Here is a 14,342-nt window from a genome sequence, read left to right on the forward strand (position 1 = left end):
TTGACTGTGTTCCTTCCTTTACCACCTCATTGTTCCCCTTCCCTTTCCTAAGGCAATAGTGCACAACTTAGGTTATTTCTGTTTCAAAAATTTGAACAAAAAACTTCATGCCATGGATTAGTTTTCTTTTGCGAGACACCTGTATATACCCTTGTTCAAATGTAAATGTTCCCTTATGCTTTTGAAATAAATTTCCTTTTGTAATTAAAAAAAAAAACAAAAACGCATTCCTCCTGCCTGAGCTCTCCTGACCCGAGGTGAGGTCTGGGAGTCTGGAGCATTGTCGACCTGGTGAGAACTCTTGGCATAGTTGTAGTCTCAAGGAATGAAAGCAGAATATTTAGGAGAATTTTTTTTTTTTTTTTTGGCTGCGCCACGTGGCTTGTGGGATCTTAGTTCCCAGACCAGGGATTGTACCCCGGCCCTGGCAGTGAAAGCGCCGAGTCCTAACCACTGGACCTCTAGGAAATTCCCTAGGAGAATTTTCATATTTCAAATTAGATGTCTTTTTTTTTTTTTTTTTTTTTGAGAATGATTATGTAGGGAATTCAGTGGTTAGGACTCTGTGCTTTCACTAGGTCCCAGGTTCAGCTCCTGATCGGGGAACTAAGATCCCACAAGCCGTGCAGTGCGGCCAAAAAAAAAGAGTGATTATGTAGTTGAGTGTTTTGCTTTTAAATTTTCTGTACCTGTCATTGCATGGATATGGCGGCGGGGGGAGTCACCAGATGGGCTCAGGACTCCAGATTTCTTCCACTTGAGCCCTTTTTTATGCCAGTCGCCACCATGCTGTTTCAGGTCCTTGTTAGCCCATTTGCTCTCTTCCTGGTCTTCCTAAAACACAGCTCTGATCATATGACTACCCTGAATGAAAACCTGCAGTGGCCCCATCGCCTGGCCGACCATGTCCATACAAGTCCCTGTGTGGCCTCAGCAGCCCCAGTTTCCCCCCCCACACAAATCCCTCAGTTGATATAGAAGTTCGGGGTGAGAGTCAGGCAGCATCCCCCAACCTGCCCTTGAGCAAGTCTAGCTGCCCTGAGTTTGTCTCCCCAGCCATAGTTGGGAGGGACTCACAGAACCCACCTCCTGGTGTGCTGAGGATCAAGGGCTCAGTAAACGCCAGCGGCTGTCGGGGGAGGGGGGGGGGGACTGCGCCCTCAGCTCCAGTCCATGGGTCCCTCGACATGTTCTGTGCTTTCCATACCTCCTTGCCTTCACTTAAGAGATTTCCTCTGCTCTAGACACAGACTTTCTCCCACCTCAATCATGTTGTTGAAATCCCATGGGCTCTTCGTAGCTCTTCTCAGATGCCATTGCCCACCCCACCCCGCCCCGAAGCTGTTTTCTCGTCTTCCCCCCTGCCTTTCCCTGAGCTCCACTCCTCCCTTCTTTTGCACTCCTCCCGTCAGGCGGGCTCCACCTCTCTGGGACTCTAGCTGACTGCCCGTGCCTTACCTGTGCTATTGCTGTTTCCTTGTGTTTTAGTCTTTCCTCCCCTGACCCCAGCTTAGAGAGCTTTTGCTTTTTTTTGTAACCTATTTAGTATTTAACAGCATTTTATACTTAGGAAGCTTTCAAACAGTTTTGGTAGGTGTGAACCAAACTGAATATTCTGTTAGCAGGTGGATGACAGGGAGAGTTATATACATAGTAAAACCTATGGCCCACTCTCAGCTCTGATGAATTTGCCATAGGATTGAGTGTATTTAACATACATACACTGTGAGTTTTTAATGCACAAGCGTGTTAGGTATTCACCCTCCGAATTGAGAATGTCAGTAACGGTTTGTGGCAGTAATGATTAAATACCGCAGAGCAGTGAGATGGTAGGTGCCTGTTGGAGTTCCTGAGAGAGCCGTGCCTGGGATCACAGCCTACACCTTGTGAATCTGTACAGTTTGAGTAAGCCTCAACATTTCATTTTCCTATTTCAGTAGTAAGGTAGTGTCATCTAAGAATTCTTTTTAACTGTGAAATTGGAAGTTTAAATTACCGAAGTAGAAGGAAAAATGCTAAGGTGGTAGTAGGGGACTGAGAGAACGGCCCACCCCCTTCCCTAGCTGTGCTCAGCATCTGGGGCCGTTTGCCGGGAAAGCGATTTTCAGCTGCGTTGAGTCACTGGTTGTCCTGAGTAACAGTCACAGTGGAGGTTATGATGGATCGGATCTTTAAAGGTTGTGCTAGGAGAAGCAGCCAGGCCAAGCGGACCTGCTGGCTGGGCTGCCGCCGCCACCCCCCTGAGCTGGGCTGTGAAGGGCCCTGCGGCCCCTTGCCGCCGGCAGCCAGCCTGGATGGCGAGGGCTGGGCTCTGGAGACGTGCTCGCTCGCTCTCCGCTTTGCCTGCTCCCAAGGGTTCTGTTCAACAAATTACGTTCTTGATTTTCACCGGATGACTGGTGCAGATTTTTCGGCCTGGTAGATTTTTTCCATCTGTGGCTTATGATTGGGACGGGAAGGGGGTTGTGGAGAAATAGGTGAGTACTTCTTAGCAAAGGAACAGACTACCAACCATGAGCCTATGCGGGAAAAACGTGGAAGTCATTTATTATGCTGTATCGAAGATGTTGGTCATGAGCTGGGTAGAGTAGAAAAGGTGGGTTTTCCTGTGCAATTAAGAATAAACCTGCCACTGTGCCTTTCAGTCGCAACGTATCTGCTGAGCAAAAGGAGGAAAACAAAGAAGCAAAACCTCGTTCCCTGCGCTTTACCTGGAGCATGAAAACCACTAGTTCCATGGATCCCAATGACATGATGCGGGAAATCCGCAAAGTGCTGGACGCCAATAACTGTGACTACGAGCAGAGAGAGCGCTTCTTGCTCTTCTGTGTCCACGGCGACGGGCACGCGGAGAGCCTCGTGCAGTGGGAGATGGAAGTGTGCAAGCTGCCAAGACTGTCTCTGAACGGGGTCCGGTTTAAGCGGATATCAGGGACGTCCATAGCTTTCAAAAATATCGCTTCCAAAATTGCCAATGAGCTAAAGCTGTAACCCAGTAATTATGGTGTAAATTAAGTAGCAATTTAAAGTGTTTTCCTGAACACTGATGGAAATGTATAGAATAATATTTAGGCAATAACGTCTGCATCTTCTAAATCATGATATTAAAATATAAGGACGAGAGCACGCCTGGGAGCGAAAGCTGGCCTTTTTTCTACGAATGCACTACATTAAAGACGTGTGACACGTGTGCCCTCTGTCTTATTTCCATTGCCCTGAAAGTCAGCGTGTGACATCCATCTCCACGTGCCTCCTGTCTGTGCGGGTGTGAGAGTGGACGGTGTGTGTGTGAAGTAGTGCTACGGAAGCATCTCCTTACACTGGCAACCAGAGTTGTTACGAGTACCTCTGTGGGAGATTATTTGGTGCTAAAACATTAAAATTGCCAAGGAGGAAAATACTGAATTACTACTAAGAATTAACTTTAAGACTAGTTGGTAATTAATGCAGGTTTACAGTTCATGCCTGTGGTTTTGTGTTTGTTGTTTCGTGTTTTTTTTTTAGTGCAAAAGGTTTAAATTTATAGTTGTGAACATTGCTTGTGTGTGTTTTTCTAAGTAGATTCACAAGATAATTAAAAATTCACTTTTTCTCAGTAAAATCTTGCATTGTCTTCTAATACTGTATTTAAGACTCAGATTAAGGCAGTGACTTAAAAGTATGTGTTTTTGCCTCCACCACCAAGTTGAACAAAAGCAAATGGAAAGTGTGCGAAGGCTGGGCCACTTTTTCCTTAGCGTGGATCCCAACATTTTGTGATTTCTAGCATATTTTTTCCCCAAAGGCAATAAAGGGAGAAGATGGCCCTCCTGGTGACCTGAGCAGGATGGGAGTCGGGAGTGGCCGTCAGCCTCAGCCTCGGGAGCCCCGGCACACCCCCGTGTGGAGAAACGCCAGGCCTTGGCAGTTCTGGGTTTGTTCTCCATGAAGTATGTAATTTTCCTCTCCTGTTCTTTGTGGTTCAGTACATGAATTAGACTCAACAGCCTTTTCCCAACACCTACATGGTTACATAAAGAGGGTAATGAACTCATCAGTAAGTTTGATGCTTTAATCTCACAGGGATATTATCACATTAATTGGTGTGCTGTTTGGGTTCTGGGTTTGTCGGTGGTGGTCCAAGTATGAAAGTCTGGACAGTCACTCAGTCACAAATACTTACTGTCTACCACAGGCAGAGCACTGTTTTGGGTATTTGGGATACATCCCTAGCCTCTTAAAGCGTATGTCCTAATAGGAGAGCAGTCAGTGAACAATATACAGTATCTAGTATGGAACAAAGTGGTAAATGGCATGAAAAACATCACAGGGCAGGGTCAGGCATTCCAGAGGTCCTGGGGCTCGGGCGGGGATGGGGCGCTTGAGCAGCGGCGTGGCTGCGAGGGAGGCATCCGCGCACGTGTCCCGGAAGAGCGTCTGGCCAAGGCCAGAGCGCACCAGCGAGCTGGAGCAGAGTGGAGGGCGTTTGGTCAGGGTGCCAACTGGGCCACGGAGGCGATGCAGATGTGTTTTTACTCTGAGATGGGAGCAGCTGGGGGGTTCAAACAGAAGAAGAAGAGTGGCCTCAGGCTTTCAAACGCTTGTTCTGGCAGCTGTGTTGCGAATTCATCCCAGGGCGTGAGGAGAAGCCAGAAACGCCATTTGGAGGCTGTCGGCCATAATTAGGTCAGAGGTGATGCTGCCCTGGTGAGACAGTGGTTGGATTCTGGGTATGTTTTGAAGTAAGAGTCAACTGCATTTACTCCTGGATTAGAAATGGGTAAGTGAGAAAAAGCCAAGGATGACCATCTAGTTTTTGGCCGGAGCAGCAGAAAGGAGAGGGTTGCTGCCCATGGAACAGGACGGGTTGTGGGAGAGTTTGGGGGTGGGAGAACAGGTTTGGACACATCGAGTTTGAGGTACCTTTACACACAGGTGGAGACTGAGGAGAGACCCCAGGAACCCTCGGCAAGTGAGAGAGAAGCTCATCAGAGCAGAGGAGAGGACCAGTGCTGAGCCCCAGAGACAGTGCCTGGGGAGGACGGGGAGAAGAGGTGGGCCTGGCGGGAGAGCCTTGTGGTGGGAGGAGCGCCAGGCCTGTGGTCCCCAGCCAGGGTCAGGGAAGGATGGAGGGGTCAGTGCCCTTTGACCTAACAATAGAGCCAGTCATTTTCACCTTACTGGTACTTTCAAACCTTTGTGATTACAGGAAAAAAAACAAAACAAGTCCCCTCCTTTTTTCACTTGAGGCATTTTTCTTTCTCCTCCAGACCCATCCCCTTTCAGCATGCACTTTTCCGAGAGCTCAGTGTGCACGACTTCCTGTGCAAGATGGCCCTGCGGGAGCTGCGGGGGTGAAGCGGAGCTCTGCCAAGCGAAGGTGTGGCTGCACCGAGTTTCTTCTGATCCTGTTGCCTTAGACGTGTTTTAAATTGTTTTCCATATTTATGTTTTCAAGGACAAATTGAATACTAGAAGTTAAACTCCTTTAGGAGAAATTAGTTTACCACATGCCCTAATGAAATGGCCACTCTTTATACAGACACAAATGTTCATATTATTTTTGGTTACTTATTTGTCATAAGCCATATCTGCATCTTAATATGTTACTGATCCAATGAGAAACTGTGTTTGTAGTACCAGTATTCACCTGCAGAAATCATCTGAACTGGTTGTATGTAAAAGGCTCTATTGATGAAGGTTTGAGTTTAGTGGCAGCTTAGGTAGTGTTACCTTTACTGAGGTTAAAACGTGAAATCTCATCCATTACTGAGGGGCCCATGTCCTTCCTTGAGATACTATGTCCTCAGGATATGGCATTTTTATTCTTCATACAGTGAATTTTTTTTACTTTATTTGGCTGCGTTGGGTCTTAGTTGCAGCACGCGGGATCTTTTGTTGCGGCACACAGGCTCTTTGCAGCACGTGGGCTTCTCTCCAGTTGTGGCACACGGGCTCCAAAACACACAGGCTCAGTAGTTGTGGCACACAGGCTCTCTAGCTGCGCACATGCTCCAGAGCGCGGGCTCTCTAGTGTGGCATGCAGGCTTCAGAGCTCACGGGCTCAGTAGTTGTGGCACGTGGGCTTAGTTGCGCCGTGGCACGTGGGATCTTAGTTCCCCAACCAGGGATCGAACCCACGTCCCCTGCATTGGAAGGCAGATTCTTAACCACTGGACCACCAGGGAAGTCCCCTACGGTGAATTTTGAAAGGGAATATTCTAGAGTACTTGGATTACTTGAGACAAAGCCACACTTTTTTCCTCATTTACTTCCCTGGAATCCCTCAGAAGTGAGATAAGGTACCTGGCGAGGCAGTACTACTGGTTTTATTTACCTGACAATCAGAGTGTTGTCTTACTCTTGAAAATAAGGCTTATCTTCCAGTTAGGTCGACTTTCCTCTCATCTAGATCAGGCAAATCAGAGGAACCAAGACAACGTTTCTTAATGACGTGCCTTGTTCTCAGGCTGTCCTTCCGTTTCTAAAAGTGAAGACCCGTGCAGAAAACTGTTAAGAAACATGACTAACTTTCAGAAGCACAACTGTGATCGCTTCCACAGCATATGTTTCTCCAAAAGTCTAGAGAACAATGATGTTTAAAAGAAAAATCTCCCTCCATGTGCGGTATGAACAAGTTACTGTTGCCGTGGAAACTGTCCCTGGAGTACCCTCTCCCAGCAGTTCTTGCTCAGTGAGTGACGCTTGGTGACCATGGGCTCCACGGAGCACCTGGGGCTTCCGCGAGCAGCAGCAGGGAGACACGGGCGTGGGAGGCATGTCTGTGAAGTGCTCTCTCTTGTGGCCGGGCTCGGGCAAGAGGGGCAGCAGCAATGAGGAAGGGCTTGGATCAGAGGGTCCAGAACTTTGCTTTTTTTGGTTTTTGTTGTTGGGTTGTTTTTTGTTTTTATTACTAACTTGCCATGGGATCCTTTAGACAGCTCAGCAGCCACTTTTGAATGGGGAGGGAAATGGTTGCCTTTGAAGGGAGCGACGTAAAGAGGGTGACATGCCTTGCAGGTGTCCTGACAGTGCACAGGTGAGTCCAGGTGTGACTGTCCCCGAGCGCAGACCCCGGGTGTCCTTGCCAGTCATCGAGGAGGCCAGAATCCAGCAGCTTCGTGAGTTGGTCTTGGTTTGCCACGCGGAGAGACCAGAAGCCAGCCAGAGGTGGCGCTTCCTCACAGGCAGGGCTCGCTGCGTGGTGCGGCGGCGTCCCAGGGTGGCTGCCCGGCCGCTGGTGAGGTGGGGGGTATGTGACAGAGCAGCATCACAGCCCTCAGCAGTCAGAAAGGGGGACGTCCCTGGCGGTCCCGTGGTTAGGACTCCACGCTCTCACGGCTGAGGACCCGGGTTCGGTCCCTGGTTGGGGAACTGAGATCCCACAAGCTGTGTGGCACGGCAGGGAAAAAAAAAAAAAGCACAAGCAGGACATCTGGGCCAGACTTACGTCCCCAGGGAAGGGAGCTCACCTGGTGAGGAGGAGATGTGATGTGTGTGGAGAGTGGGTTGTGGTGGGAGAGTCCGAGACCTTTCTTTGTGTTTGGGCCAGACTCTCAGGGGTGGCCCAGAACAGATAGCAGGGTGGGCATTGCAAGGAGGCCTTTGTGAACTCAAGGTCCTCTGGCAGTAGGGGAGTCCCTGGCCACAGCGGGGGCGCTGAGCCAGTCCCTGCTAGTTGCTGCAGCAGGGACTGCGCGGCCAGGAAGGCCGGGGCAGGGCGGATGCCGAAGCAGGACCTCGGGATTCCCTCCAGGCAGACTCAGAGCCCTGTTTAAAAGTGAATTGGGCAGCGTGGCCTAGAGGTGTACGCACTTGACCTGGGCAGCCTGGTGTCCAGATTCCAGCTTCTGAACCTCAGGTTTCCTCCTCAGAAGGTCAGCATGTTGTAAGAGTATCTCACTCTGGGTTGTTGGCAGGGTCCACCAGACGGCCAGGGCAGAGCAGGGCGCCTGGCAGGTGTCTGGAAGACGGCAGCGCGCACAGGCGCAGGTCTTTGTAAAGAAGAACACCAGCCGGTCCTCTTCCCTTCCCTCCCGGCTTGCCCAAGGCGCAGAAGTCCTTGAACTGCACACTCTGGCTCTCGGGGGGACACTGCCCTGCCAGCAGAGACTTCATAAGGACATTCCCCCAGTATCTAAAGTGTAGAGTTCTGGGCTCAGAGCCTGCTGTTCGGAAAGTTGACGGGCCTGTGCCACCACCTTGCTGGCCCCAAGCCTTTGCCAGTGTCCGCAGAGGACGGGGAGAAGCAGCAGGCCTGGTGTGAGCGTGCAGACAGGAAGCCGACAGCGCCGCCCCCACCGAGGCCGGCCCTGGCCTCTCCGGGCCTGCTTGCCCAGCTCTGTCCTCTCACCGTCTGCTGCTCCTGCCGCCCTGACCGTCAGCCTCATTTACAGATTTATTCTGTCTCTCGTCTCCTGCCCTTACTAGAATGTAAGCCCTTTTTTTTCATGTAACCCAAGTACCTAGAGTAGTGCCTGGTACACAGCACAAAATAAGTATTCATTGAGTGATGAGGCTCAGGATGATGATGGAGCGCAAGCAGGAGAGATCTGGAAAGCACGAGGCAGTCATGAGTTTCCCCTGTGGCTGCCTGTCCCCCGACGGCCCAGGCTGAAACAGGCAGCAGCTGTGGGAAGCCATGTTTGGTTTGTACAAGGCCCATCCTCCTTGGTGTCCGGCAGCTCTCCGAGCCTTTCCTGTTTTATAGACGAGGCCCAGAGGTGGGCTGAGAATGGAGCCCGCAGTCCAGGTGACCGGTGCACTGTACTCTCCACCCAGCTGCCTGTATAACTGATGCCCATATGGTGTCATTCAGCTCAAGTGGGGCTCAGACCGTGCAAGTTCCTGGGACGTACAGGAGGAGGCCCCGCATCACATGACATTTGCCATCAGATGTGAAACTGCAAGTTGAAACGCTTGGCTTAGTGCCGTACTCCGTCCCACGCCACAAAGAATCGCTCGGTCAGTGTAGCATTTGGATTTCAGACTGCTGAAAGAGTAGCGACCTGAGGGTCGGCAGTGCGTGTGAGCTGTGTTCAATCAGGTGGTCCGTCAGATTCGCTTGCATGTTAACGGTGGCCCCCGCTCTGACTCTTTGTCATGCGCAGGAGCCTCCTACAGAGCAGGGTCACCTTGGGGTGGAGGCCAGACCACGCTTGCCGAGACGACCTGGATCTCTTGGGGTGAGGGTAGGGGAGACTGGGGGCCGTGTTGGGCACTTCTGATGCCATTGGCGTTGGTTTGGTCACCTTGCTGATTTATTTTGTTTTTTTGGTTGTTTGTGTGATGGGGCTGAGTGGTTGCACACTCTGAGGTTCTCACATTCTCTCCCAGCTCCCTGGATATTCATTCTTGTGGTTTCTAGTTATGGTGATGAGTAGAGGCCTTCCTGGGGGTGTCACCAAGAAAAGAGATGACCGATCATACCACGGCTCTTCCCCTGTGCCATTTGTATGTTCCTGCTCCCTCTACATCCCACCCACTTAACCCATCTCTGAGTGTTATTTTAAGCCAGAATCGTCCCTCACACAGAAGGGAAGTCTGCAGTTGCTCATCAGGAACTTCTCTGGTTTCTGCTGGGTGCCTCCAGTGCCAGAGGGCTGCGAGGAGTTCGGGCTGGTTCTGCGTTTTCCAGATGCACAGCAGCTTCCTGCACCACCCTGGGAATCTCTCCTGCTCTCCTTGACTAGCCTTTAACTAGTCAAGGCTCAAGTATTTGAAGATAAAAATTGTATTCCATCCCTGAATTTTGCTTCTCTAAGTTAAACTGCCCCAGTTCTTTTCAGATGTTTCAGGACAAGATGTGGAGACTTTCTATCCTTGTTTTTATGTTCATATATTCCTTCATTGACATTGATACTTGGGGGGGTTTAAGGTGAGACAGCTACTCTGGAGGGCCCTGTGCTGAGCTCTGGGGATCCAAAAATAAGGCAAAACCTGTGTCCTCTAGAAGCACGTTCTCACAGGAAGAAGTACAAAGACACAGCCTTGAAACCTGGTATGGCCAGCACTGCATGAAGGAACACCAGGGCTCGGGGCCAAGCAGGAAGCCCAGTCTGGGTGGAGGAGGCACGTAGAGATGACAGGTATGGCCTGAAGCCCCACAAGTCTGCTCAGTGGAAGAGGAGGGCGTAGCGTGTACAAAGGCAGGCACGGAGGGCCCATCCCATCTCCAGCTCGGGACGTGTAAGGGCAGCGGTGGGCCTGGCATGCTGCTGGACAGGCTTTCTTGTCGCCATCCCAATAAAGCACGTCTCAGACAATGCACCTCTGTTCTGTTAAGGGGACTTAGGGCCAACACTTCCTTAGGCAGTGATGTGGCGGGCTTCGGGGGAGAGTTCTGCTGCCAGACCAAATGAGACCCTGCTGCCCTGGGAAGCCAGGTCCTGGGGACCAGAAAGGAAGCATCCTAGTGTGGGGCACCTGGCTCACCACCTCTTTCCAGAGCGAGGTCTGCACTGACTTGCCCTCCCTCTCTCGGGAGGGAACTGCCAGCAGGCGTGGGGAGGTGTGAATACTTTCTCAGAGCAGGCATGTTCTGCATGGAGATAAGCTGGGAAGTAGGAGCATATGCGGTTGTGTTCATTAGCGTGGCACCAGGAGTCCTCTGGTAGAGGGTGCCCCTGAGAGCCATGTCCCAACACCAGAGCTGCGGGCTGCTCCTCCAGCCCCAGGCGCACCCCATTCCCTGAATGCACTGTGCAGCCTGGGGGCTGCTGTGCTGGTCCCTACTTGGCTCGGGTCCCCAGGCCAGTCTCTGCTTGTCCTTCAGCACCCAGCTCAGCTGTCACCTGCTGCCCCCAGTCTTCAGCGTTTTCACCCTCAGCCCACCTGGCTTCTCTTTGTGTCTCTGGTCCTCTCCCCTCCTTCTTAGAGCTCTGGAGGCTTGGCATGGGCTTGTCTCATGGGTTGTCACATACCGACTTAGCCTGTGGGTAGAGGGTGGGAGTTCCTGTTACCCTGAAAGGCTGTGCAGGACATCCTCTTGTCTTGACCTCGCTTGGTGTGTAGGGCACGTTTTGCTGGGTTGAGTTTCCCAGTATCACAGCATTAATGAATTGAACCAAAACACTGGAACGGGACTGGAAAAGCAAAGGCATGTTATCCTATGTCTTTGATGCTGGAGAATAGAGGAAAGCCATCAGCATCTGGATCCTCCTTTCTGGTCTGGTCTCGAGGAAGGAGGAGGAGGCGGGACCTCTGGTCCCGACTTCTGCTCACAGCATCTCCTCTCCAAGACAGGCACTGGCGCCGTGACTGCTGGTGCGCAGCCCAGGTGGTCCCTGTCAAGCAGAGTCGACAATTTCAAGTATGGATGAGTACGGACCACCTTTATTCTTTTTTGAAATTGTAGCGCTACTTAATGTGTTGGGCAGTTGGTGGGTCAAAAGTATTGACAAAACTAGACTTTTCACTCCAGTGAAAATTTGATAGTTTTGTTTATTTGCTAAATGGTGTAGTAACCTGGGCGTGTATTGATATTAACACAGACCACCCTAACGAGAAATAGGAGCAGCCCAGTTTGGGTGAGGTGGGATGAATGGGGAAAAACCCAAAGCCTGACCCCATAGCCAGTGTTCTCTGGAGATTCACAGTGAAACCATTGCATGATGGGGACAAGGAGAAGGACGGGTGAGGGCTGAGGTCCTTCCTGGTTTTGCTTGTTTGTTTAAAAGAGAGAAAAGGTTTATGCAGGGAGATAAGTACTCCATAGACAGAGTGTGAGCCATCTCAAAAGATGAAAGAGGCACCAGGATATGGGGTTGTCAGTTTTTATAGTGGTGGGTAATTTCATAGGCTAACGAGTGGGAGGAGTATTCCAGCTATTTGTGGGAAGGGGTGGGGATTTCCAGGAATTGGGCCACTGCCCACTTTTTTACCTTTATGGAACTGTCATGGCACCTGTAGGTGTGTCATTTAGCTTCCTTATGTGTTCCAATGAGTGTATACTGAAGCTCAGGGTCTAGTGGAAGTTGACTCTTCCGCCATCTTGGACCAATTTGGTTCTAATCAGTTTATGTCGTGTCCTCGGGCTGTGTCATTCTTTTAAAGGTTGTGTCTGGCCCCCTTCCTGTCTCATTCCCCCCTCAGAGATTTTACTCCCACAATCTTATGGGAAGCAGAGGGGCGATGGTCTGCCTTCTGTAGCTGCTTCAGGGCTGAGTAGGGTCATTGACCCTGCCTGTCAGGGAGTAAAAATCTCTAGATGCCTGATCTAGGGGGTCCCAGGGGTGGGGGGGTGGGGGACAGCTTCTTGCTTTGAGTTCGTATGGGCAGGAATCCTCGCATAGCCATCATCTTGATGTGGAACTGTGGTAACTGCTTCCCTAGCCTTGCTATGAATCTTTTTGAAGATGAAGCACTTTTGTAACAGCATCAGAGTACAATAACTCTGTAAATGACAAAAGACTTAAAAGGCGGGACTTCCCTGGTGACGCAGTGGTTAAGACTCCGTGCTCCCAATGCAGGGGGCCCAGGTTCGATCCCTGGTCAGGGAACTACATCCCCCACACATGCCGCAACTAAGGAGCCCGCCTGCCACAACAAAGACCCGGCGCAACCAAATAAATAAATAAATATTAACAACAACAACAAAAGACTTAAAAGGCATGGTTAAGCATCTGATTACAGTGTAATTGATAAAGAAGCTTGGTTACTGTTGTGACATAACAACATTTTAAGGTAACAACTAGAACTCTAGCCTTATACCAGGACATACCCAAATTTTAGAAACTTTATGTAATTTTTAGAATGTCTATATTAATAACATTCATCCATACAGTATATTTTTAAGTAGCTTTATGGCTCGTGTGATAATGCTTTCTATGTAATTCAGCATACTAAATAATACTAGTTTGGGACTTCCCTGGTGGTCCAGCGGTTAAGAATCTGCCTTCCAATGCAAGGGACGTGGGTTCGATCCCTGGTCGGGGAACTAAGATCCCACATGCTGCGGGGCAACTAAGCCTGCGCATTGCACCTACTGAGCCTGTGCACCCTGGAGCCCACCCAACACAACTAGAAAGAAGCCTGTGCTACAACGAAAGATCCCACATACCTCAACTAAGACCCAACGCAGCCAAATAAATCAATAAATATTTTTTTTAAAATAAAATAAATAATACTAGTTAAATATTTCTCTCTGAGATGCCTCAGGAGCCCTCTAAAGCATCCCAAAGTTAGCTGAAAGTCAAAAGAACTTTGATTAAAATTTGAATCTGGGGAGTTTGTCAAAAAGTTTTAATTAAAACACTTGATCAAGTAAGATCATCGGTCTCTGTGAGACAATACTAATTTCTTAACCAAAGTTACAAGAGGTCTCAAAAACAAATACAGATCACTTAAAGACAATCTGTTATCAAAAACGGCATTCCAAGAAAACTTTGTTCTCTTAACAGAAAGAAAAACCAAATCCAAGTCTTACTTTAGCTTACTCCCAACAAAATCCATTTACCCAACTAAATTCAATCCAATCTTAGAAAACCCTGATCGTGCATAACTCTTTTCAGTATTTTTTTCATTCCTCACACCTTTTACTGAAAACACATATCTTAACTTAAGTTTTGTTTTTTCCACATTGAGTTATTTTTCTTGCTGACAAATTTGCAATAGATATAAGGTCTAGTAAACCTAGGGTCAACAGAAGTAGTATACTTAACATTGATGACTCTAAAGACATGTCTATATTAAACCAACAAGCTTAAGCCACCTTCAGTACCAGATATCAGTTTAGTACTAAATATTTTCCAGATGACATGAACCTGAAATTCATTCTGGCCAGATTACTTTCTATTTCTGAGCATTTATATAAACGCGTAATTTCCTTTAAGTCAATTAAATAGAGCTCTTTTACGAATTAATTTTTGGCAATACCATACATCTACAACACACATATAGATACAAATGAACACACAAACAAATACAGAGGCCTCGTAGTTCCCATTCCAAAATTTCAGCCATGAGTCAGGTACAGCAATGTAAAATCCATCAGTCTACAAAGAGGTTGGATTAAAATTGGGTTTCTAGCAGATGGAACAAATCAAGCTCACTTATCTAGATGGCTAAACCCTTTCTACTAATATTTATGGAAGGTGTTTAAGATTTTTATTTGTGCTTGGCAAGTTCCAAATTATTTATGCCCCTTTTCAAAATTTGCATTTTAAAAAGATGGCAGAGGGACTTCCCTGGTTGTCCAGTGGTCATGACTTCACCTTCCAACGCAGAGGGTGCAGGTTCGATCCCTGGTCGGGGAGCTAAGATCCCATATGCCTTGCGGCCAAAAAATGAAAACATAAAAAACAGAAGCGATATTGTAACAAATTCAATAAAGACTTTAAAAATGGGCCACATCGAAAACTCCT

General features: G+C 48.9%; 1 protein-coding gene across 16 annotated transcripts in view; it reads left to right on the plus strand.

The window, feature by feature from the left end:
• Positions 1-3,601, plus strand: part of MARK3 (microtubule affinity regulating kinase 3) — a 107,865-nt gene extending 104,264 nt beyond the window's left edge. For 3 of the 16 annotated variants that reach the window (XM_036841435.1, XM_036841440.1, XM_036841438.1), the window contains one exon: positions 2,646-3,576. In XM_036841435.1, coding sequence (XP_036697330.1) covers positions 2,646-2,991 — 346 coding nt within the window. In that variant the 3' untranslated portion in view covers positions 2,992-3,576. Of the gene's footprint in view, positions 1-2,645 lie in introns of all 16 variants that reach the window. The other 13 variants (XM_036841436.1, XM_036841446.1, XM_036841434.1 and 10 more) reach the window with 10 other exon arrangements.
• The last annotated feature ends 10,741 nt before the right edge of the window (positions 3,602-14,342 follow it).

Source organism: Balaenoptera musculus, chromosome 2, assembly GCF_009873245.2.
Source record: "Balaenoptera musculus isolate JJ_BM4_2016_0621 chromosome 2, mBalMus1.pri.v3, whole genome shotgun sequence".
Lineage (NCBI taxonomy): Eukaryota > Metazoa > Chordata > Mammalia > Artiodactyla > Balaenopteridae > Balaenoptera > Balaenoptera musculus.